This window comes from Leptonychotes weddellii, chromosome 12, assembly GCF_054177405.1.
Source record: "Leptonychotes weddellii isolate Sample4059 chromosome 12, ASM5417740v2, whole genome shotgun sequence".
Taxonomy (NCBI): Eukaryota; Metazoa; Chordata; class Mammalia; order Carnivora; family Phocidae; genus Leptonychotes; species Leptonychotes weddellii.
In genome coordinates this window covers 4,459,058-4,486,230 of record NC_138380.1, presented here as the reverse complement: position 1 = coordinate 4,486,230, position 27,173 = coordinate 4,459,058, and the positions used below count along the sequence as shown (strand labels likewise).

Below are 27,173 nucleotides of genomic sequence, written 5' to 3'. Positions count from 1 at the left end.
ATGTCTCTGTCACCAACAGAAAGCAGGTAATTTCTTATCACATTCAGTGTTTGCAGATATCCCACAATATCATTTACCCTCATCACTACTTGAAAATTATGGTAAATATTAAAATTAAATTAGGATTTATAATTTAAGTATAAATTTTTAAAAACACATTATGAAATTACAAATTTGGCTTTTTACTATTTTGACAATATTTCAATATAATCATTTATCTTTGCAAACATATGTATTTTATTTTATTCATTTAAAAACATTATTTGGAAAATAGCCTGGCAAAGGTGTCAATGACACCCTACCAGACGATGCACTCTATAGAAACAGGCAATGTATCTGTTTTACAAACCATTCAGAGCAAAATCTGGATGATGCCCAATAACTGATTAATTACATGTGGTGTAATTAATATCAAGCAAGCAGAAAAATCTTACTGTATACATATACATAAAGAATCACAGGGCGCCTGGGTGGCTCAGTTGGTTAAGCGACTGCCTTCGGCTCAGGTCATGATCCTGGAGTCCCTGGATCGAGTCCCGCGTCGGGCTCCCTGCTCGGCAGGGAGCCTGCTTCTCCCTCTGACCCTCCCCCCTCTCATGTGCTCTCTCTGTCTCAAATAAATAAATAAAATCTTTAAAAAAAAAAAAAAAAAGAATCACAAAAAGCACAAAAACATACAAAATATTTTAAACATGCTAGTATTTACTAATTATGTTAATGAACACCAGCACTCACTGTCTACTTCTTATCCAAACAACATGCCTTGCTGCTGGTGCTTTAGTCAAACATTAAATAGAATAAAATTTTTTTCTCTCTCCTAACTTCCTTTACCTCCATGATGCCTTTCATGCTTTCTTTATACTAAGACTACAGAACAAAACGTATCTAAGAAATTGTGTTATCACGCCCTTTCCTTCTTTTGAACAGCAGTGGTCAAAATAAGCCTGCATTCTGACAGTTCTATTTTACATTCTGTTTGTATCTTACTGAATCTAGTGTATCCACTACATCCAAAATGTGTTGTACAGCGGAAGAATTAGCACTCTTTAGAAACAGTTACCCTATATTTATTCACTAAACTACTTAAAATATTGACACTAATAACATGAAGATAGTCACTACTTTCACAGAGCCATGTAAAGATTTAACATGTAAGCAACCAAAAATACACAAAAATGTGAAATACTGGTTCTCTCTTGGAGTTAACACTTCTACGGCTAACTTAGTCTCTTTATACTTATCCACAGTTCTATAAATTTTCACTAATACGCATCACTGTTATAATTTTAATGTGATTTTTAGAAATGCAGTACAAAAACATTAAGAATAAGAGTCCAACAGTTATCAAGAGCCAAAGAATACACTGATATTAATTAAAATAGTAATTGTTAAAATTCAACTGCTCTCTGGATGTTTTATTTAGTTATAAAAGTATTTTGTTTAGTTTTCTGTATGACTTTTTTAAAGTGTGTTATTAATGGATATTCATGGTTTGCAATTAATACAAGAAACTAGCGGCACCTGGGTGGCACAGCTGGTTAAGCAATCAACTCTTGGTTTCAGTTCAGGTAGTGATCTCAGGGTCACAGGATCAAGCCCTGCATCTGGCCCTGCGCTCAGCACAGAGTCTGCTTGGGACTCTCTCTCCCTCTCCCTGTGCCCCTCTCCTCCATGTGTGCTCCCACTCTCTCAAATAAATCAATCTTAAAAAAAAATACAAGAAACTAAAATAAAACCAATAAATTACAATATACATCTTCACCATATAATCGTTATGTACAGCAATCTTAATCTTCTGAGCCTTATCTTTACTTAGGCCTAAAAATTCAATGCAGAGAATACGAAAATACTTAAAACCTTCATGGCTAACTTTCAGTAAATGCTCACTATGTCCGAGGCAATGCTGTAAGTGATTAACATGTGTTAACTCATTTAAACTTTACAACAACCATATGAAGATAGCTTCTAAGTCTGGGATTTTACACAAGCTAATAAGTTAGTCTGTTACTGTTCCATAGATGCTGCAGAAAACACAGACTCCTGGATCAAAGACCAAGGACTTCATTACTCACCGCACAGCAAGCAGCACAAACATGAGGATATTGCTGTCAGTTCCCCTTTGGCCCCCAAGTCTTATGGGGGTCACACCATGGCCCAAATAAATGCCTGTCCTTGCAGTGAAATGCATCACAAGGAAGGAACAAAGAGCATAGGGAACCCACTGCTTTTATAGTAAGCATTAAACATGCCTGCTCTTTGTCCCAGAGGGAGACATTGCCTCTTCTTCAAGACTACTCACTGTGAACAGAACCCTGAGAAATGGCCAGATAAGGGACAGTCAAGGCCTTACATTCTTGGGATACACAACAAGATATGTCAAGTGCAAGAGACCATGGAGGAGTATCTACCAACAGTAGCTACTATGAACATCTCCATGTTACCAATAAGAAAGCAAGGTAAGAGATTAAGGAACTTTGCTCAAGAATAATTAAGTAGAGGGGCGCCTGGTTGGCTCAGTCGGTAGAGCATGCAACGCTTGATCTCAGGGTTGTAAGTTTGAGCCTCACAATGGGTGTTGAGATTTCTTAAAAATAAAACTTAAAAAAAAATTTCAATTAGCAGAGGAGCCTGGATTCCAACACAGGCAGTCTGGTTCCAGAGCTAAAACTGCTAACCATTGCTTAGCTAAAGTGTGTGAAGAGTGTGAGTTGAAGTGAAAAAATTAAAGAAAACAGGGCGCCTGGGTGGCTCAGTTGGTTAAGCGACTGCCTTCGGCTCAGGTCATGATCCTGGAGTCCCGGGATCAAGTCCCGCATCGGGCTCCCTGCTCGGCAGGGAGTCTGCTTCTCCCTCTGGCCCTCCTCTCTCTCATGCTCTCTGTCTCTCATTCTCTCTCTCTCAAATAAATAAATAAAATCTTAAAAAAAAAAAAAAAAGCACAAAGGAGTTTTGGAGGTAATGAAAAAAAGCCAAACAAACAAAAACTGCTCAGGGTTTTTAGTAATAAGCTTTGCTTCCAGATCTACTAGACTTGTTCAGAAATAAAATTTAAATATCATGTCTAGAGTTACAGGTAAAATGCAATATCCACTAAAAACCTCTCCCCATTGAAGTAAGGTACAAACACTTCCGGATATATAAAAGCTCTAGAAAAATAGGCTTAGTGAAGTCTAATGACCAAAGCAGAATTTCTGAAAAGGGGGGCAGGGTAGGCATTCACAAAGAAGAGGTGATTCTTATAAAAATACTTGGGTAATTGAGAGACTGATCTACACAAAGTGAAAGCCAAGACACAAGCATGCACTCAGTCTGAATATGTTGAACTTCATTTGTGAGAAATGAGGTCCCCTGGGCAAGCCTCAAGTCTAGTATGAAGTAAGAACTCTGGATAAAACTGTTGACAATGTAGTCTAAAGGTGTCACATAGTGTAATGTTAATTGAAATATGGAAGGAAGGATTCAAGCAAATGCTCACTGACCCTTTAGATTCTTGAGAGTGAAACTGATGTTATCAGGGATAATCTGAGAAAAGTTCCTTCCAGTCAAACACTGAAAAGTCTGTATAGCCTAGAGAGACTAACAAATCAAGTCAAAATTCTAATAAAAAATGTAAAATTGGCAGAGTACAATGGTACCTACCAGGGGCTGGGGGAGGGGGGGTGGGTGGAGATAGGGAAATATTGGCCAAAACACACAAAGTTGCAGTTACATAGGATAAATAAGTCTAAAGAGCTAATGTAACAACATGATGACTATAGTTAATAATACTGAGCTGAATAGTAGAAATTTGCTGAGAATAGACTGCAGATCAAAAGAAAGCAAAGTTATATTAATTTCAGATGCAGCGGACTTCATAGCAAGTAAAGTTATCAGGGACAAACAGTGCCATTACCTAGCGAAAAAGGGGTCAATTCTCCATGAAGACATAATAATCCTTTACACATATGCACCTAACAAGAGTGTCAAAATACATGAGGCAAAACTGACAGAACTGCAGAGAAAAATATATGACTCCACTATTACATATGGGGATATTAACACCCATTTATCAAAAATATAGATCCAGGAAGCAGACAATTACTAACGACATGGTTGAACCCAACACCACCATCAATCAACTGGATAAAATGGACATCTATAGACTACTTCATCCAACAACAGCAGAATATACATTCTTCTCCAGATCACATGGAATATTCACCAACAGACCACATTCTGGGCCACAAAACAAATTTAAAATAATAGAAATCATACAATGTCTGCCCTCAAACCACAAAGGAATTAAACTAGAAATCAGGAATAGAAAGATAGTTTGAAAATTCCAAAATATTTGGAGGTTAAACACCACTTTTTTCTTTTTAATTTTTTAAATTTTATTTATTAAATAGGCTCCATGCCCATAACCCCGAGATCAAGACTCACATGCTCTACCAACTGAGCCAGCCAAGCACCCCCTAAACAACACACTTTTTTTTTTTTTCCCCCCACAAAGAGAGAGAGATAGAGTGCGTGTGTGCACAAGCAAGGGGAGAGACAGGGAGAGGGAGAAACAGGCTTCCCGATAAGCATGGAGCCCAATGCAGGAATCCCAGGACCCTGGGATCATGACCTGAGCCAAAGGCAGATGCTTAACCAACTAAGCCACCCAGGCGCCCCTACACCATAATTCTAAATAACATATGGATCAAATAAGAAATTTCAAGAGAAATTTTTAAATATTTTGAGCTAAATAATAATGAAAACACAACTTATCAAAATTTGTGAGATGCAGTGAAAACAGTGCTTTGAGAGAAATTTATACCACTGAATGTATATATTGGAAAAGAAGATCTAAAAGCAATCAATCAAACTAGGAAAAAAAAGTTAATTAAATCCAAAGTAAGCAGAAAAAAAGAAATAACAAAAATTACAGCAGAAATCAATGAAATTTAAAACAGGAAATCAATGGAGAAAAATAATGAAACCAAAAGCTGCTTCTTTGAAAAGATCAATAAAATCAATCAGCCTCTAGCCAGGTTTACTGAAAGAAAAAAGGGTAGAGAACACATTATTAATAATAGCAATTAAAGAAGGGATATCACTACAGGTCCTATGGACATTAAAAGGACAATAAAGGAATACAATTAATAATTCTATACCCACAAATTTGATAACCTAGATAAACTTCTTTGAAAGACGCAATTTGCAGAGCACCTGAGTAGCTCAGTTGGTTAATGGTCCAACTCTCGATTTTGGCTCAGGTCATGATTTCAGGGTTGTAAGATCAAGCCCACATCAGGCTCCGTGTTGAGTATGGAGCCTGCTTGAGATTTTCTCTCTCTCCCTCTCTGCCCCTCCCCCGCTGCTCGACTCACTCTCTCAAAATTTTTTTTAATTAAAATGAAAAGAAGACACAATTTGACAACACTCACCACAAGTAGAAAGATTCAATCTGAATATACCTATACCTATTAAAGAAGTTGAATCAATAATTAATAACCTTTTAAAACAGAAAACTCCTAGCCCAGATGGCTTCATTGGTGAATTCTACCAAACACTTAAGGAAGATACTATATTAATTCTCAATAATCTCTTCTGGAAGACAGAAGCAGAAGGAACCTAACTCACTCTATGAGAGCAGCATTACCCTAATGCCAAAAAACAAAGACATTATACAAGAAAACAAAATAAAACAACAACAAAAACTACAGACAAGTATCTCTCAAGAACATAAATGCAAAAATCCTCAACAAGGGGTGCCTGGGCAGCACAGTCATTAAGCATCTGCCTTCAGCTCAGGTCGTGATCCCAAGGTCCTGGGATCGAGCCCCGCACTGGGCTCCCTGCTCCACGGGACATCTGTTTCCCTCTCTCCCACTCCCCCTGCTTGTGTTCCCTCTCTCTCTCTGTGTGTCTCTGTCAAATGAATAAATAAAATCTTTTAAAAAAATAAAAAATAAAAATAAATTTTAAAAATCCTCAACAAAATATCAGCAAAGTGAATCCAAAAATGTATTAAAAAAAATTATACACCATGACCAAGTAGGATTTATCCCAAGTATGCAACACTTGTTCAACATTTGAAAATTAATTAATGTAATCCATTGCATTGATAGGCTAAAAAAGAAAAATCACATAATCCTATCTGTAGATACAAAAAAAGTACTGACAAAATCCAACACCCATTCATGATAAAAACTACTCTCGGTAAACTAGAACTTCCTTAACTTGATAAAGAATATCTACAAAAGAGCCCCTACAAGCAACAACATATTTAATGGTGAGAAACTAAAAGCTTTCCCACTAAGGCAAGGATGTCACCCTTTCACCAGTCCTTTCCAACCTTGTAAAAGAAGTTCTTCCAGTTATTGTAATAAGACCAGAACAGGAAATAAAAGGTATACTGATTGGGAAGGAAGTAATAAAACTGTCTTTGTTCACAGATATAAATGATCATCTATGTAGAAAATCCAAAAGGATATACAAAAACACAAAGACCAAAAAAAAAGCCCTGGAACTAATAAACAATTACAGCAAAGTTGCAAGATACAAGGTTAATATACAAAGTCCATCATTTTCCTATATACCTGCAATGAACAAGTGGAATATGAATTTTTTTAAATACCATTTAAAATTAGCATTTCCCCAAAATCAAACACGTATAAGTCTAACAAAATACACATAAAATCTGTCTGATAAAAACTACAAAACCCTGATGAAAGAAATCAAAGAAGAATTAATAAATGTAGAGATATTTCATGTTCATGGATTGGAAGACTCAATATTTCCAAGACATTTGTTCCTGCCAATTTTAATTATAGATTCAATGCAATTCTAATCAAAATCTCAGTAAGTTATTTTGTGGATATCAACAAACTGATTTTAAAAACTTTATGGAGAAACAAAAGACCCAAACTAGTTAACAAAATATTGAAGGAGAAGAACAAAGTTGAAGAACTGCCTTCAAGATTTACTATATAGCTACAGCAATCAAGACTGTGTAATTTTGGCAGAAGAATAAATAGATCAATAGTATGGGATAGAGAAGCCAGAAATAAACTCAAATAAATATTTAACTGGTCACTGAAACAAGACACAAAGGCAATACAATGTAGAAGAAATAGTATTTTTGAACAAATGATGCTGGAACTGAACATGCGCACACACAAATCCATCTAGACACAGACCATACGTCCTTACTGAAGTTAAAAAAGTAAGTGTGAAATGCAAAATTATAAAATTCTTAGAACTTAGGAGAAAATCTAGATGACCCTGGGTTTAGCAGTGACTTTTTAGATATAACACCACAGTCATGATACATGAAAGAAACAAATGATAAACTGGACTTCATTAAAATGAAAAATTTCTACTCTAGGGGCACCTGGGTGGCTCAGTCATTAAGCGTCTGCTTTCAGCTCAGGTCATGATCCTACAGTCCTGGGATAGGGCCCCGCATCGGGCTCCCTGCTCAGCGGGAAGCCTGCTTCTCCCTCTCCCACTCCCCCTGCTTGTGTTCCCTCTCTAGCTGTCTCTTTCTGTCAAATAAATAAAAAATTTTTTTTAAAAATTTCTACTCTGCTTAAAACACTGTCAACAGAATAAAAACATAAGCCATAGACTAGGAGAAAATATTTGCAAAAGACATATCTGATAAAGGACTGTTATCCAAAATATACAAAGAACTCTTAAAACTCAACAATAAGAAAACTAACAACCTGATTTTAAAATGGGCTAATAAATATAACAGAGAGGTCACCAAAGATACACAGATGGCAAATAACCAGACAAAAAGATGTTCCACATGATATGTTATCAGGGAAATGTAATCTAAAATAATGATATACTACTACACACTTACTAGAATGGCCAAAATCAGGAACACTGACAATACCAAATGCTGGTAAGAACTTGGAGCCAAAAGAACTCAGTCATTGCTGGTGGCGATGCAAAATGGTACGGCCACTTTGGAAGACAGTTTAGCACTTTCTTATTAAACTAAATATGCTCTTAACATATGACCCAGCAATCATGCTCCTTGGTATTTATCCAAAGGAGTTGAAACTTATGGACTTGAAAACTTACGTACACACAAAACCTGCATGTGGATGTTTACAGGAGTTTCATTCATAATTGCCAACACTTGGAAGCAACCAAGGTGTCCTTCAGCAGACGAATGGATAAACTGTGGTCCATCCCAAAAATGGAATATTATTTAGTGCTAAAAAGAAAGTTCTCAAGTTATGAAAAGACATGGAGAAAATTTAAAGGCCTATTGCTAAGTGAAGGATGTCCATCTGAAAGAGCTATTTACTGTATGACTCCAACAGTATGACATTCTGGAAAAGGCAAAATTATGGAGATGGTAAAAAGATCAGTGGTTGCCTTGGATTAAAGGGGAGGGAGGGATGAATAGGTGGAACACAGAGGATTTAGGGGAGTGAGAATACTGTGTGATACTACAATGAGGAATACATATCATTTCACACTTGTCCAAACTCAGAGAATATACAACACCAAGAGTGAACCAAAATGTAAACGATGGACTTAGGGCGATAATGACGTGTCACTGAAGTTTTGTCAATTATAACAAATATACCATGCTGTGGGGGATGTTGACAATGGGGAAAGCTATGCATATGTAAGGGCAGGAGGCATATAGGAAGTATCTGGGCCTTCCACTCAATTTTGCTGTGAACCTAAAACTGCTCTAAAAAATAAATTCTATTAAAAAAAATTATACTAGAGGTAACTGAAAGTATTAATGTGAACAAGTATTTATAAGCAGATGAATACACTCTCACATCTATGCAATAACTAAAATATCACTAAAATGGACTAACATAATTAATTCTCAATAAAAACAATATAATACGCATCCTTAGAGCCCACTTTTTTATCTCTAATACTATTTTCAGCTAAAAAGAACTAAGAGTTCTTAGAGAATAGTCTACTTCATATCCTGGGGTAGAGAAAATTAAAGATGGGCCTGAAAAATATTGTTGCCAAAGAGCAATGAGCTTTGAAACATTTTGAGATGATAATAAAAAGGATTCAGAAGCCAGCTGAAAAGAGACTCCTACTGGCCAAACTACCACAACAGTCAAAATAAATTTTTAATTATAATTAGCTAAATCATAATTAACCAATTATAATTAACTAAAACAAGTTTGCAAAGCCCTGATTATATAATGATTCTGAAAGAAAAGTGGAATTTCTCTTCTTAACTTGCACTTCATTCGAGTTGATTTAATTTATATGGGAAAAAACAGACTAGTAACAGCCACCACCTCCAAAAAACCCATAGGATTTTCTTACCATAAAAACATAACAAACTGCACTGACCTCTACCTCTGAAACTAATAATACATTATATGTTAATTAAATGAATTTAAATTAAAAAAAAAAACTGATTTGTGAAATTTCTTGTGATTTTCCCAATGGCCACTTACAGGATACTCATTCCCACCACTTACCACCCCCTAACACACACAAACCCCCTATACTCATTTTATTTATTTATTTTTTTTATTTTATTTTTTTTTAAAGATTTTATTTATTTATTTGAGCCAGAGAGAATGAGAGAGAGAGAGAGAGAGCACATGAGAGGGGAGAGGGTCAGAGGGAGAAGCAGGCTCCTTGCCGAGCAGGGAGCCCGATGCGGGACTCGATCCAGGGACTCCAGGATCATGACCTGAGCCGAAGGCAGTCGCTTAACCAACTGAGCCACTCAGGCGCCCCCCCATACTCATTTTAATAAATACTCTCTTACATTACTATAAGTCATTAAACAAATGTACCAAGACACAAAATTTACAGATATAAGAGACCTTCCAATAAACCTTGGGCCTTGAGACATGCACATGTTAAAACCTTGCAGCCAACTCAAATGTGCTTTTAAACTGACTAGAAATGTATGGAACTCTTCTCTTTGCTTGGGTTTATTTATAGCTTAATAGATTTTTTTTTTTTAAGTTTCACATTTAAATAATCTCTACACCCAACATGGTGCTTGAACATAGGACCTCGAGATCAAGAGTCACATGCTCCTCTGACAGAGCCCACCAAGCGCCCCTGTAGCTTAGTTTTTAACAACTGTTCTCTATTCTTTTCTTTACTATTCTCCTTGCCCTCCATGTTCACTAAAACAACTGGATGAAGGTCTTTCCAAGGACAAAGAGCAAAGACTAACTCACTTGATTTTATTTAATTTTAGTATAAAAGGCCAGAATAAGAAAAATATCCTGCTCCTGTTAAAACCTTTCACTAAACTTTATTTGCCTTGATACCTCTTAAGAGATAGTATGAGAGGACAGTCCATTTGTGGGGCTTAGTACTCATCACATAAGGAAAAATTAAATGTCAGAACTTTAGTTTTGTGGTGATGTTCCAAGAACAGCAGTAGCTTAGAAAATACAAAACAAAAAAAACTGTAAGAATGTAATACTTCTTCAGTTAGTGAACTGAAGCCTACCATGTGTCTAGAAGTATTCTAGGCACTGGGAATAAATCAATGAAGAAGACAAATCCCTAACCTCATGAAACTTGCAGTCTAGGGTGGAAGGCACGTAATAAACAAATATGTCATACAATGTCTTATCTGTTTAAATACTAGGAACAAAGGAGAAAAGGATAGAGTGACAAGTGTTAGACAAGTTGGTCGAGAAAGGCCTGAGGAGACAGCAAATGAGTGAGGACCTGAATGAATTAAGAGAATAATATGAGTATCTGGGAACAGGGGTTCTAAACAAGGCATATGAAAAGTGCAAAAGCCTTATAAAAGAATGTGATTAGTGGACTCTATGAATAGCAAATAGGCCAGTATGGCTGGAGCCCAGTGAGCAAGGGGAAGAGTAGGAGATGTGGTTGGACAGGCAGCCAAGGTCAGATTAATACACTGTGAAGATCATGGTATGGGCTTTGGATTTTATTTTAAGTATCACTGGAGACTCTGGATGGTTGACAGAGGGAAATAAGACTCTTAGTTTGGTTCGAAAAGATCCCTGACTATTATGGGGACAATAAGACCAGAATAAAGAGCAAATGCATGGAGACAGGAAGCTCTTGCAGTAGTCCACACAAGGAGTGGTGGTGGAAAGTAGTGGAATGAGATTAGTAAAGGAGACGAAAAGTGTTTGAAATAGGATATATTGTGAAAGTAAAGCCCAAAAGATTTTCCAATGGGCTCCATATTTTTAGCCTGAAAAATAATGATGTCATTTAATGAGGTGGAAACACTGGAAAAGAAGGTTCAGGATAACAAAAAATAGTGCCACAGAAAACACATTAAGTTTGAGATCCTCTTTAGACATGTAAAAGTAAATGTTAAGAAGAAACCTAAAGATATAGGTTGTGCTCAAAGCAAGAAAAGAGCTAGTAATATACTTTTTGGAGTCACAGCACATAGGTAATATTTTTTTTTTTTTTAAAGATTTTTATTTATTTGACAGAGAGAGACACAGCAAGAGAGGGAACACAAGCAGAGGGAGGGGGAGAACTAGAAGCAGGCTTCCGGCTGAACAGGGAGCCTGATGCGGGGCTCAATCCCAGGACTCTGGGACCATGACCTGAGCCGAAGGCAGACACTCTACGACTGAGCCACCCAGGCGCCCCCACATAGGTAATATTTAAAGCAACTAAACTGAAGATGAGCAAAAGAGAATGAAGAGACACCAGTGATGTAGGAAAAAAACAAGAGAATGTGGTGTCCTGAAAATCAAGTAAAAAAAATAAATTGTCACTACTGAAAGTGGTTAGCTGTGTGAAACAATACTGAATAGTTAAGGGCAACAAAGACTAAAAGCTGGCTCTGGCAAGATGAGATCATGGGTGACACTGACAAGAATGATTTTAGTGGAGTGGGAGGAAGAAAGCCCAACTTGGAGTAGGTTCATGAGAACCTCTCATGAGGTTCATGAGAAAATGACGTTTTGGCAAAAATAAGCTACAGCCATAAGTATAGACAACTCTTTCAAGGATTTTTCCTATAAAGGTGAGCAAAAAAGCAATAAAGTAGCTGAAAAGGGATATCTGATCAAGAGAAGGTGTTCGTGTTCAAGAAAGGTAATACTGCATGTTCAAATGCTAATGGAAATCATTCACTGAGACAGGAAATGCATGATGCAAGAAACCCAGGAAAACTGAAGGCGTAAAGTCCCTAAGAGATGAAGAGTTAGAATAGAGGACACAAGCAGAAGAGCTGGCCTTTGATAACCAGAGACTTTTCATCCCATTTTAACAGTAGGGAAGGTAAAATATATGGGAGGAGCTACAAGCAGGAAATGTGGGTGAATGTAGAATTTCTTTCCTGGTTGCTTCTATTTTTTCTTTTTTTCATTGAAATAAGCAAGATCATCATATCTGAAGAATGAAAAACAGGAGGAGGTGTTGGAAATTTGAAGAGAGAAGAGAAGGTGGTGAAATAACCATCATTGATAATGGGAGAGGAAATTTCTATATAAAAGTAGAATGAGTGCAGAGTAGCAATCATACCCACTTGAGATTTGAGGTCATAAATTTAAAATGAAACCAGTCAGCAAGGTTATGATTTTCACCAGCCATTATCAGCTGCAGAATTTGGGTTTTGTAATAAAAACAAAACAGTGGAACAATGGTAAAGGCGTTAAAGGTGAATAAGAGAAGGACTCCAACAGTGGATCAGACTCTAAGCTAGCACAGGAGGGTAACAACCCCATCACTAAGATCATTGGATTGGAGGACTCAGTATGGTTCAAGAATTATTATGGTGCTATACTAGGAGAAAATGAGCTGGAAAAAGAAGAGGTAGTAGTCAGAGGGTAGAACAGCTGATGCCGAGATTCTGGAAGTGAAACAGCAATTGTCATAGCAAGTGAGACAATGAATGACACAGGCTGATCACATATGACCAGAAGACAGACAGGCTAAGGTAGGCTGGAGAATCACAATGTTGAGAAATCAAGGAGCCAAGAGGCCTGGGTACTGAATAGATTATTAACATCACAATGGGAGAAGCAGAGGGAAATAGAAAGGCAGGTGTTAAATCTTCAGAGAAAGAGGGAAAGTACTCAGGAAGACTGTTGTTAAATGCAGAAAAGGGGGCCTGGGGTACAGTCTGGCAGCACTGGTTTAAAGCAACCTGTAAGTAATCATTATGTTGAAAAATGTCACTTAAAACTTGGAAAAAAAAAAAAACACCCCTTTCACTAGAAAGTAATAGTATATGGTACAGAAAAAATTTATGGAAAAGAAATCATGAAAAATAACTAGTGGAGAATTTACATAAATTCAAGTTTAAAACAATGTGGTAACGAATTTGCAGCAAAACAGCAAAAGGTAGAATTCTGCATTCCAACCTTCAGTCACCACTCTACCTACTAAGACCCTACTGAAAAGATGGATGAGAACTACAGAACATTTGAAGACTTTCCAAGAATTACAGCCATCTAGCTGCAACACACTGACAACCAAAAGTATTTTATGGAAAATTGTATTTCAAGATACAGCAATTTCTAACTCTTCTCTAAAAACTGTATGATACTCTGTAAACAACAAGAAAAGGACAATCAACTTCAGAGAAAAAGCCTATCACTATGCCTAAACTCTATCCAACAATTGTTAAAAAAAAAAAAAAAAAAAAAACATTGCCCATGAGAGACCATCTCACACAGATCGTCTCTGAATATAATAATATGAAACCTCATCCCTTTGACAACTTAAATCATTAACTTTATAAATTCTGGAAATTACTTTGGGCAACCTACTCTATCTTCCTTTTGCAGATACATAATACACATTAGCTTATTTAAGGTACCTAAATGTCCAGCAGACCAGAAAGCATTTGGTCTGGTTTAACCCAGCATTTCACAATATTATTTTTAATGGAACATATTTTTTTTTCCCTCACATATATACTAACACAATCAGCTTCAAACAAATGCTGGATGGTTCAAAAGCAGAAATATACTATAAATTATCACATTAACAGCCTGGAATTACTGTTTATTCCAGTTTTAATTTTGCTTTAATAAGATATTTGTCTACAGATATTATATACTTTCCACTAAATCAGGGCTGTAGGAAACAAAGAGAGAGAGAGAGAGAGAACTAAATTTTTTCACTGTCATGGCCTATCAAACTATTTCAGCACAGGGAGAGTTTAGAACTCAATATATAGACAAATGCTAACTGTGCAAATTATGATGTAGATTTTTAAAAATCTGTTAAGTTTGATACCTGTTTCCACAATATTTTCTGTTTCTGTTGTCTCCAGGCCATCCATGCTGTCCTCATCTTCCACTGTAGTTTTTCCTCTACTTCGAGGCCTACATAGAAGTAAGGACATAGAGTTAAAAGTTAAATTTTAAAGATTACAATTGTATTTAACATAAGGAAGTTGAAGGTATACATAATAAAATAATTTTGGCAATTTTTACTACATGTTACCAAATCAAATAGTAAATATCACATTTAAGAGTCATTTTTCCCTCAAACCCAGCCCTTCCTTATACATAAATGTGAGGACAGGCCCAGATTAATATATTTTGTCATTATAACTTACTTCTTTAAGTATTCTTTATATTAGGCTTTGTCCCTCTTTTGAGCTGACCTTGAGATGACCCTCTGTCTACAGTGGTGGTTAGAAACCACCTGGGTTATCTGCAAAATTCATGCACCAAGTTATACCTCTATATCTAGTGAAATTCAAGAATGATGCCCAGACAAGTGTATTTTTTAAGACACTTCCATACATGAAAGTGATGCACATCCTTGCAAACCACTCAAAAAAAATTTTTGTAAATACTGAACATAATCTAATCACACATCTTACAAATGTAATGCAATTTAATTTATAAAACTCACTTCAGTAAAGTAAGAGTCATGGTAAAGTGAGATTCTTTGACTCAATCCAATTTAAAAAACAAAACAAAACACACTAATGCCTTTAAATTCTGTGAAATATCAGAACTTAAGGATAGGAGTTAAAAAAATTTTTTTTGAACACATAAAATAAGAAAAAGCAGGAAATCACATATTTTAAAAATTCAGAAACTGACGGTAATACTCAGATAATTTCAGAGCTTTAAATTATTTCATTACTTAAAAAGACACAAACTCTGTAATTTAAGTTGAAAAACACTAAGGGCAGAAAATAAAGGAATAATAATATGAAAAAATTAAAAAGCTTTTTTAAGCAATTGAAAATCTATTTAAGTCTTTCCTTTAAATGATATTAATCAAAACCAAAAAAGGAGATGTAACACAAGAATTTTTTGAAGCTGAAGCAAACAGAGTCTAAGTAGTTTTATACATGAATTATTGCAAATTGTCAGAAAGTCATCCTTACCCCAAAAAAACTTTAAAACACTTGAACCAAAATCCTAACAAATATATCCAAAAACTATGGTTGAAAAAAAAAAAATCTATGCTGAAAAACAAAACCTAAGTAAAATACTAGTAAATATTATCAACATTCAAGTATGATTTAATATTAGAAATTAGTCAATATAACAGAGTAGATCAAAGAGCCAAAACAGCATTGTTTCAAACTTCATGAGCAAAGGGGAAAGAGACAGAACTGAGTAAGAGTCTAAACTGACTTACTGGGGCTGAAGGATTCCAAGGTTGATTGTTCTACACATGAAAAAAGGGAGAGGATAATTATCTTCAGGATTTATTAAATAGTTATGTTAAATTTTTTTTTTTTTTAGAGATTTTATTTATTCATTTGAGACACAGAGATACAGAGAGAGAGAGAGAAAGCATGAGCAGGGAGAGAGGCAGAGGCAGAGGGAGAAGCAGGCTCCTCACTGAGCCAGGAGCCCGATGTGGGGCTCGATCCCAGGACCCTGGGATCATGACCTGAGCCGAAGGCAGACGCTTAACCATCTAAGCCACCCAGGCGCCCCAGTTATGTTAAATTTAAAAGAAAACGTTAGGGGCGCCTGAGTGGCTCAGTCGGTTAAGCGTCTGCCTTCGGCTCAGGTCATGATCCCAGGGTCCTGGGATCGAGCCCCGCATCAGGCTCCCTGCTCGGCAGGAAGCCTGCTTCTCCCTCTCCCACTCCCACTCCCCCTGCTTATGTTCCCTCTCTCGCTGTCTCTCTCTCTGTCAAATAAATAAATTAAAAAAGAAAACGTTAAAGTAATCAAAGGGGGAAGAACAGATGGGATGAGGAAAGTCTGACCAATCCAACAGGAGGCAAAAAGGAAAATAAAAAATACATAATACATAGAAAATAAAATAAAAATTTAAATAAAAATATGAGTTATCACAGTAAATATAAGTGGCTTAAACTTGGCTGTCATTATTTAATCATTAAAAGATTAATTTACCAGGAAAACAAAACAGAACTACTCACATTGTATAAAGCAACATTTACAGAACAATGAGGAATTGATAGATTCACAATCATGAGAAATTTTCACATCTCACTCTCAGAAACTGAGATGAAATATAGTTAGAAACATTTTAAGCAATTACTTGGACAACATATTTAACAAGCATCATTGGACAACTCGAACAATCCTCCTGTGTCTGGCTCTGTTAAAACACCGGATACAGCGTTAAACAACAAAATCTCTGCCTTCACTAAACTACATTCTAGTGAAAAGAAATATCTGTTACTCTTGTAAACAAAACACACATCAAGAAAATACAAATGAAAAAAAAGAAGTATGACAGCCTACCATTTAAAATAAGATACTTATAAAATTTATGAATTAAAATTTAATATGAGTAAGGAGACATTTCAGTAGAGATATGAAGTACAACAGAAACCAAACCATGCAGATATCTGGCAAAGGAGCACTACAGTAGAAGAAACAGCAAATGCAAAGTTATGAGTATGTGAGAGTTGGAAGAACAGTGTTTCCAGTGTTGAAAAATACAGTGTGGCTGGAACAGAGTGAGTGAGAGGGGCAGTAGGGAGATATGAGGCCAAAGAAATTTTTTTTTAAAAGGGATGACTTTTTTTAGAAACCTATACACCAATATAAGGACTATGTACAAAGAGACTGGAAATTCTTGAAATAATCCTAACATGACTGCTACAGTGGAATTGAGAATAAGGAATTAATTCAAGAGATATTATGGAGACAGAATTTACTTTTAATCTTTTCTTTATGATTCTTCATGATTATGAACACTCACTGCTGAAGAAAGGAAAACATGTATGACTTAGCTGTCTTTGCCATTTAATCTTTCAAGCCAGTGTTTGTTGCTCTGTTTTATGTTTTTTTCCTCCACTATCCTGACCCTTGCAAAGTTATTGTTTTTTTTGGCACAACTGGCTTTATTTCAAACTTATTTTATCTAAAGGTGGGAGCGGGGAGTGTGTGCATGTGTATCACTTGTCTGTATTCCTCAAAAACAAATTTTTAATTTTTGCTTTGCTTCTTTTCCTTCTTATTCCTCTTAATTCCTGGTTTTGGCACCAATAAGGCATGCTTTTTACATTCATCAATCCATCAGAATTTTTTTTCCTTTTGCTCAATGGACCAACTTATCAACATCGTGTGATTTTTATTTTTATTTATTTTTTTAAAGATTTTTTTATTTATTCATTCAATTCACAGAGATACAGAGAGAGAGAGCATGAGCGGGGGGAGAGGAGGGGGAGAATCAGGCTCCCCACTGAGCAGGGAGCCCAATGCAGGGCTCGATCCCAGGACCCTGGGATCGTGACCTGAGCCGAAGGCAGACGCTTAACCATCTGAGCCACCCAGGTGCCCCAACATCATGTCATTTTTAAACTTCCCATATTTCATTCACATCTTTTTATTGCTGATCACTGGCTTCTGGTATGTGATTGTTCTGATTAATCAAATGCTGAATTTATTTTTTTCTGAATGCAACAGATAATGGTCATACTTTGTCAAACCCATATCAGTAAAAATAGATGTATACATTTTACATTTCCATATTGCATTCAGATGTTCCCAGTTTGGGTTTTTAATAGAATTTTGAAGTCTCATTACAAATGGCAACCTAACAATTATTTATTCCAATCTTTCTTTGGCTTTTCTTCCTTCTCTTTTTCTTTTGTATCTCTTAACCTTTCATTTTAATTTTGATTCATTCTGCTGCAAGGAAATTTGAAGTAAAATAATACCACTAACAACTTGAGAAACTTTTCCATCAAAAATCCAATGTTCCATATTAATACTATAAATTAAAGCTAATTTGAGTTCCTAAAATAATATAGTAGACTCCTATTTAAAGCCACGAGAGTAAGGAGGAGGTTCAAATTACCCTCCAGCCATAAACAACTAGAAAGCCAGACAAAATATAGGGGGGGATTATTAAACATTAAACAAAAGGCAGGGACAGGACTGTAATCCCTGGACAATAGGAAACAAACAAGGTGAACCCTACCATCACAAAGGCTTTCTGCATGGATTAATTTGCAAACTGTAGCACAGAGAGGGGAACTCAAAGACTGGCAACTGTACTGAAACGAGGACACAGAAATCATCAGTTCAGGCTAGAAACTGTGGGAGAGAGTACACAAGGGAAGGGAGTTGTACAGGGAAGCAGATCCAGACATCTGCATAAAGGTACCCTTAAGTTTTTCTCTAAATACCAATCTGTATAAAAGTGAAAACCCCAAAAGGCTAAACAAGAACAAGGTCCAAGGAAAGAACAATTACAGCACAGCTGCAATACAAACAAGTCCCAAAGCTCCCAGAGCCAGGAATCAGTCGTGTTCCCTCTAGCCAGAGTGCCAAGACCTCATTGACTATGTTAACACATTCAGTAGAGACTAGAATGGAACATGACTTTAAAAGTAGGCTAAATGAAACCTACAACAACTTATCTTCTAGACCATCCCTAAAGGAGTTCACAAATAAGCCTCAACAGAATCAAAATTTTCCACAACTAACTTAACAGGCAAACACACACACACACACAGCATTTGTGTACTACAACAAAATCTAGCTCTCAACAAAAAAATCACAAAGTATGGCATCCAATGAAAATTTACAAACTATACAGAAAAGGAGGAAAATGTAAGCAATGACCAGGAAGAAAATCAAGGAATAAAACAAGAAAACAACAGAAATGATAGAAGAGACAAGCATGGACATTAAATCAGCTATTATCAATATGTCTCATATGTTTAAGAACGTAATGGAAAATGAATGAGAGAAGAGAAATGGAAGATAGTAAAAAATACTAAAAATGGAACTCACAGGTAACAAAAAAAAAACCAAAATTTTCACTCTGACTGATTAACATCTGACAGAAATGGCAAAAGAAAAGATGACTGACCTTAAAGATATAGCAAATAATACCTACCCAACATAAAAGACAAGTGAAAAAAGACAAACACAGCTATAGAGCCCTGTGGGATGATAGCAACCAATCTAATATGTGAGATTGAAGTTGGAGGGAAGCAGACAAAAAAACATACATATTTAGTAAAATACTGGCTGTAAATCTTGCAAACTGTGTAATTATAAACCTACAGATTCAAGAAGCACAACAAAATCTCTCTCTCTCACACACACACACACCAGTAACTTTATAGTCAATTTGCTGAAATAGAGTACTAAAAGAAAATCTTAAAAGCAAGATGTATTACTTACAGAGTAAGAAAAATAAGAGTAACTACAAACTTCTCATGTGAAACTATGTAAGCCAGAAGACAGTGAAATAACATAATTGGAAGTGCTTGGAGAAAAAATTAAAGGAAAAACACCATAAATCTTAAATAAAACATGCGGCAAAATGCATCCTTCAAAAACAAAAGTAATGTAAAAGCTTTTCAAACAAATTCTTCAACAAACCTTCATTATAAGACAAGTTAAGGAAAGTCTTCAGACAAAAGGAAAATGACAGTTAATAAGAATCTAGATCAAGATATCTGTATGCAAAGAAATAAAAAGTGGTGGAAATGGTTAAGTATGTAAATATAAAAGACCTTTTTCTCATTTTTTTTTTTTTTAAAGATTTTATTTATTTGACAGAGAGAGACACAGTGAGAGAGGGAACACAAGCAGGGGAAGTGAGAGAGGGAGAAGCAGGCTTCCCGCCGAGCAGGGAGCCCGATGGGGGGCTCGATCCCAGGACTCCGGGATCATGACCTGAGCCGAAGGCAGACGCTTAACGACTAAGCCACCCAGGCGCCCCGACCTTTTTCTCATTTTTAATCTCCTTAAAAGTTAAATCACCATTTAAAGCAAAAACTACAATTTATTCCAGAGTACATAATATATATAATTAAGTTGTATGGCAACAGGTGGTGCCTAGGTGGCTCAGTTGGCTAAGCATCTGCCTTCAGCTCAGGTCATGATCCCAGGGACCTGGGATCAAGCCCTTCATCGGGCTCCCTGCTCAGCAGAAAGTCTGCTTCTCCCTTTCTCTCTCCTTCTACCTCTCCCCCCGCCTTGTGCACACTTGCTCTCTCTCCTTCTCAAATAAAGAAGTAAAACCTTTAAAAAAAATAAAATAAATAAAAATTAAAATAAACTGTATGGCAACAATAGTTCAAAACACAGGAGAGTAAAAACGAAAGTATACTGGTATGCAGATCTTATAGTACATTTGCAGTGATAAAATGTTACTTGGAGGAAGACTCATATAAATTAAAAATAACATAAACCCTAGAGCAACTCCTTATGAAAACACACATATGCACACCTTGTTAGTCAAATACAGATAGACTAGAATCCTAAAAAAAATATATTCCATTAACCCAAAAAGGGGAGGAAAAGAATAAAAGGGAATGAAGACAAAAATGGGACAGAGATAAAATACAAAACAAGTAGATTTAAGTGCATTCACATCAATAATTTTGTTAAGTGTCAACAGGCTTAACACTACAATTAAAAAGCAGAAATTACCAAATCTTGTTAAAATGTCTATACTACCCAGAGGAATTTACAGATTTAATACAATCCCTATCAAAATACCAATAGCATTTTTCACAGAACTAGAACAATCCTAAAATTTGTATGGAACCAAAAAGACCTCAATAGCCAGCAATCCTGAAAAAGAAAAACAAAACTGGAGGTATCACAATTCCCAATTTCATATTATATTGTAAGACAGCAGTAATTGAAACAGTATGATACTGACATAAAAACACACATAGATCAATGGAACAGAACAGAAAACCCAGAAATAAACCCACAATTATATGGTCAATCTATGACAAAGGAGGAAAGAAGATACAATGGGAAAAAGACAGTCTCTTCAACAAATGTGTTGGGAAAAATGTACAGCTACAGGCAAACGAATGAAACTGGACCATTTCCTTTCATGATACACAAAAATAAAGTCAAAATGATCTAAAGACCTAAATGTGAGACTAGAAACCATAAAAATCCTTGAAGACAGCACAGTCAGTAATTTCTCTGATATCAGCCATAGCAACATTTTTTTAGACATGCCTTCTGAGGTAAAGGAAATAAAAGCAAAAATAAACTATTAGGACTACATCAAAACCAAAAGCTCTGCACAGCGAAGGAAAGAATCAACAAAACTAAAAGGCAACCTATAGAATGGGAGAAGATATTTACAAATGACATATCAGATAAAGGATTAGTATCTAAAATATATAAAGAACTTAAACAACTCAACACCGAAAAAATAATCCAATTAAAAAATGGGCAGAAGACATGAACAGACATTTTTCCAAAGGAGACATCCAGATGGTCAACAGACACATGAAAAGATGATCAACATCACTCATCATCAGGGAAATACTAATCAAAACTACAATTAGATATCACCTCACACTTGTCAGATGGCTAAAATCAAAAATAAATAACAGGTGTTGGCCAGGATATGGAGACCAAGGAACACTCATGCACTACTGGGGGGAAGGCAAACTGGTGCAGCCACTGTGGAGAACAGTACGAAGGTTCCTCAAAAGTTAGAAATAGAACTACCCTATGATCCAGTAATCACAATACTGGGTATTTACCCCAAAAAATACAAAAACACTAATTCAAAGGGATACATGAACCCCTAAGCTTATAGTAGCATTATTTACAATAGCCAGACGATGAAAGCAGCCCAAGTGTCCACTGATAGACGAATGGATAAAGAATATGAGGTATACATTTACAATAGACTATTATTCAGCCATAGAAAGGAATGAAATCTTGTCATCTGCAACAACATGGATAGAGCTAGAGAGTATAGGGCCTAAGCAAAATAAGTCAGTCAAAGACAAATCCCAGATGATCTTATGCATATGTGGAATTTAAGAAACAAAACAAATGAACAAAGGAAAAAAAAGAGAGAGAGAGAGACAAACCAAGAAACAGACTCCTAACTATAGAGAGCAAACTGAGGGTTATCAGGGGGCAAACGGGGCGATGGCCAAAATAGGTGATGGGAATTAAACACTACACTTAGCATGATGAAAAAATTATATTAAATTTAAAAGCAGAAATTATCAGTTTAAATTTAAAAAGCAAGACCCAATTATATGCAGTCTATAAGACACAAACTTTAGAAAGACACTTATAGGATAAAAGAACAAAGAGACAGAAAAATATAATGTGATAATACTAATCAAAAGAAAGCTACAGGGACTATATTATTAAACAAAGCAGACTTCAAACAAGGAATATTATAAGAACTAGAGACAGACGTTACATGATAAAAATGCCAATTAATCAGAGACAATAATCCTAAATATGTATGCACCCAATGCTTCAAAATGTTTAAATCCACAATTATACTTGTATACTACAACACTGCTCAATAATTGGTATAAGTAGACAGAAAATTCAATAAAAGAATACTTAAGACCACTATCAACCAAGTAGACCTAAACTGACCATTACAGAACACCCTACCTAATAACAACTGAATACCTACTCTTTTCAAGTATATAACCCCCAGAATAATCCAAACTGTAGCCCTTTACACAAAGTTCAACAAATTTAAAAAGACTGAAATCATACCAAACATATTATCTGGCCCTAATGGAATTAAATTGGAACAAACAAAAAAGATAGAAGCAATATCTTCAAACATCCGGTAAACACACACACAATTCTAAATAACCCACTAGGCAAGAAAGAAATGAAGGAAATTGGAAAACAGCTTGAACTAAATGAAGATGAAAATACAGCATTTCAAAATTTATAAGATTCAGGTAGCAGTGAGTAAAGGGAAATTTACAGTTTTAAATAGTTGTATCAGAAAATAAGATCTCAACTAATAATAATAACATAAGCCTCCACTTTAAAACATTCGAAAACAGGGGCGCCTGGTGGCTCAGTCGATTAAGCATCTGCCTTCGACTTGGGTCATGATCCCAGGGTTCTGGGATTGAGACCCACATGGGGCTGCCTGCTAGGCGGAGAGGCTCTCTCTGTCAAATAAATAAATAAAATCTTAAAAAAAGAAATTAGAAAACAAAAATCAAATCAAAACCATAATAAGGAAAGAAATAATAAAAATCAAAATCAGTGACATAAAAACACAATAGAGAATTTTTAAAAATTAATGAAATCACCCCCCCCAAAAAAATCAAGGAAATTCAAAGATGGTTCTTTGAAAAAATGAAATAGGTGATTTGCCAGCAAAAATTATGAAGAGAGAAAAAAATAAACTACCAACAGAAAAAATTGAAAGAAGGGTTATCACTAGAAAGACAATACCCATTAGAAAGAGAATGAGAAAATATAAATAATTTTACATCAATAAATCAGTAACTTACATGGTCACAATCCTTGGAAAGCACAAATTACCAAAGACTCAAGACTAGAAATGGAAAATTTGAATAACCCAATGTTTATTTTTAAAACTGAATTTGTAAGTATAAATCTTCCCACAAAGAAAATTCCAATCCCAGATGTCTTTATTGACAAATTCTATCAAATGTTTGAGAAATAATACTAATCCTACACTATCTCCAGGAAATAATGAAGGAAAGAACACTTCCCAACTCTTTGATGTTGGCATTACATTGACAACAAAATCAAAGACATTATACATAAAACCAATATCCATCATAAACACCTGTTCCATAGAATGAAAACCAGAACACTCCACCATCAATTTTTTACATATATTACAACTGCCATACCAAATCAAAATAAAGATAATGCAAGAAAATGAAATTATAACCCGTTTTTCGCTTTAAATACACATATAAAAATGAGAAAAGATTATCAAGGGGTTCCAGTTCTAGATAAGATGGAGGAATATGTGCCAAACTTTTACTGCCACTGAATGCAACTACAAAACATGGATATAGGGCAACCCTCTCAGGTCCCCTCCCTCCTCAGGAGCTTTGTACTATCACTTTGCTGTCACTCAATAAACCTTGCTTTGCTGCCCACCACACACACACACACACACACACACAGATATAATGCATGGAACAACTATTTGAGTTTCCTTAAAAATATAGAACAGCAGGATGATTAGAAACAGACACCAGAATTCAAAGAACTGCCAAAGTATCAGTGAATTTACTATTTTACCTCTCCAGTTTTTACCTCTACCTATCCCCTGGCCTGAGCTCAGCACAGTCTGACACCCAGAAGTGAGTGCTGAGATGCAGAAAGAGAGCTTGACTGAGCTAACCCACAACCTACTCACAGTGGACCTGATCCTAATAAGTATAACAAAGACTTTCAGGGCTGAGCCAACAGACCTCTGGCCAGGTTGCAGACTGACCACTTGGTACCGCAACACACAGTGCAGACAGAAAGCACTGCAAAAGTTCTGAAAACTAAACTGAACTTACCACAGCCCACAAAAGGCTGGTTGAAACCTGTAGCCTTGCATACCCAGGCCAAGTGCCCACTAAATTAAAAATATCAACATTCTCCATAAGGTGTCTTTAAAACCCACAGTCTTATAACAAAAGATTCAAAATGCTCAGAAAACAATCCAAAATTACTTGATACACAAAATGTCAAACCACATGAAAAAATACAATGAATAAAGGCCAATGATAAAATGACACAGAGAGGTTGGAATTAAAATGATGAGCACTTTAAGGCTGCTATTATTAAATGTTCAAATGAACAATTTTGAAAACTCTGAAGACAAAATTTAAAATAGATATCTGGGGGTGCCTGGGTGGTTCAGTCAGTTAAGCAGCTGCCTTCAGCTCAGGTCACAATCCCAGGGTCCTGGGATCGAGCCCCACGTCGGGCTCCCTGTTCCTCGGAGAGCCTGTTTCTCCCTCTCCCTCTGCCTGCTGCTCCCCCTGCTTGTGCTCTCTCTCTCTGTCAAATAAATAAATAAAATCTTTTAAAAAATAAAAAAATAAAAAAAAATAGATATCTGCAAAGAAATAGAAGATATAAAGAAGAACCAACTGGAAATTTTAGAAATAAAAATTACAAAAATCAAAACAAATAATAAACTATTCTTAGAAACAATAAATGACAGGTCTAAACTGAAACAATAATTACACGAAATGTAAGTGGACTAACTATTCCAATTAAAATACAAAGATTGTCAGACTTGATTAAAAAAAAAATGACCTAACTATATTCTATCTACATGAAACTCAATTCAAATTTAATGACATATTTAAGGAAACATACCATGCAACACTAATCCAAATTAAGCAGGAGTGGCTATCCTAATATCATACAAAGCAGACTTCAAAGCAAAACAAAAAAATTACCAGATGCATCAACTATACTCAAATAAAAAAAAAATTTAAGGTACCAGGGATAAAGAGGGACATTACATTTTTTTTTTTAAGATTTTATTTATTTATTTGACAGAGAGAGACACAGTGAGTGAGGGAACACAAGCAGGGGGAGTGGCAGAAGGAGAAGCAGGCTTCCCGCGGAGCAGGGAGCCTGATGCGGGGCTGATCCCAGGACCTGGGACCATGACCTGAGCCAAAGGCAGACGCTTAACGACTGAGCCACCCAGGCGCCCCGGGACATGACTTATTAATAATAGGGCCAAGGGACTGGGTGGTTCAGTAGGTTAAGCGTCTGCCTTTGGCTCAGGTCATGGTCTCAGGGTCCTAGGATCAAGCCCCGCCTCCGGCTCTCTGCTCAGCAGGGAATCTGCTTCTCCCTCTCCCTCTGTCCCTCCTCCCTCGCTCACACTCTCTCTCTCTCTCAATAAATACCTTTTAAAAAATAAAAGGGTCAATTCACCAACAACACATAATTATGAATGTGTATGCACGTAACAATAGAACTTCAAAATACATGAACCCCCCCCGCCGCCAAAAAAAAACTACAGGGGCACCAGGCTGACTTGAGTTGGTAGAGCATGTGACTCTTGATCTTGGGGTTGTGAGTTCTAGTCCCATGTTGGGGGTAGAATCTACTTAAAAAACAAAACAACAACAAAAACAATACACCACTACATTGTTCTCACTGAATCCTCTTAACTATCCTGCTGAAGTAGGTACTACTGTTCCCATTTTACAGATAAGCACATACAAATTCACAAAGGTTAAATAAGTTACTGGAAGTCACTTAACTGGCTGAAGCTAAACAGCAGTGAGGGTGACATACTGGAGAGATCCATGAACTCCTCCTGCTGAGGTCTATAAAACTACTGGTTCCTCCAAAACCTAATTAAAAACAATTTGCTAGAAGTGGGGTAGCTAGCTACCTAGGGCAAGTGCCCATATTTACTACCAAAGCCATAGGTTTAATTCAGAACTCCACTATTCAGGCCTTCACACATCAAATGGGTAAGGAAAAGATCTTATAAGCTCAGAGTCCACCTCTCCTCTAAGTGTTTTAGAATTTGACTACACTGGTCTGGGACACATTAACCCACATATTCTCAAAAAAGAAGTTAAAAGTAGGGACCTAAACAGGTAATTGTACACCTATTTTCACGGCAGTATATTCCTTCCAGAACCTCCCTCCAATAATCCTTCAGCTTTACAGGATCTGCCAGTTCATCCATCCTACCAGCTTCCCACAGTCCAACTAAGAAGCAACTGTAATGTAGCAGTTACAAGCATGGACTCTGGAGTTTGCCTGGGTTAAAAAAGCTAACTATCAACTATATGACCCTGTGCAAGCTGCTGAAACTCTGTGCCTCAATTTCTTCATCTTTAAAATGGTAATAATAGCACTACCCCCACAGAATTACTCCAAGGATATGGGTGAAATAGGTGAAGGGGATTAAGAGGTACAAACTTCTAGTTATAAAATAAGTCACAGAGATGAAAAATACAGCATAGGAAATACAGCCAATGACATTGTAATAATATTGCACAGTGACGGTAACTACATTTATCATGGTGAGCA

General features: G+C 36.2%; 1 protein-coding gene across 14 annotated transcripts in view; it reads right to left on the bottom strand.

Moving 5' to 3' along the window:
- The window catches only part of KMT2C (lysine methyltransferase 2C), a 270,106-nt gene that overhangs the window by 180,822 nt on the left and 62,111 nt on the right, over window positions 1-27,173 (bottom strand). For all 14 annotated transcript variants that reach the window (XM_081799810.1, XM_081799816.1, XM_081799813.1 and 11 more), the window contains exon 2: window positions 14,191-14,279. In XM_081799810.1, the coding sequence (XP_081655936.1) occupies window positions 14,191-14,279 (89 nt within the window). The remainder of the gene's footprint in view (window positions 1-14,190; window positions 14,280-27,173) is intronic.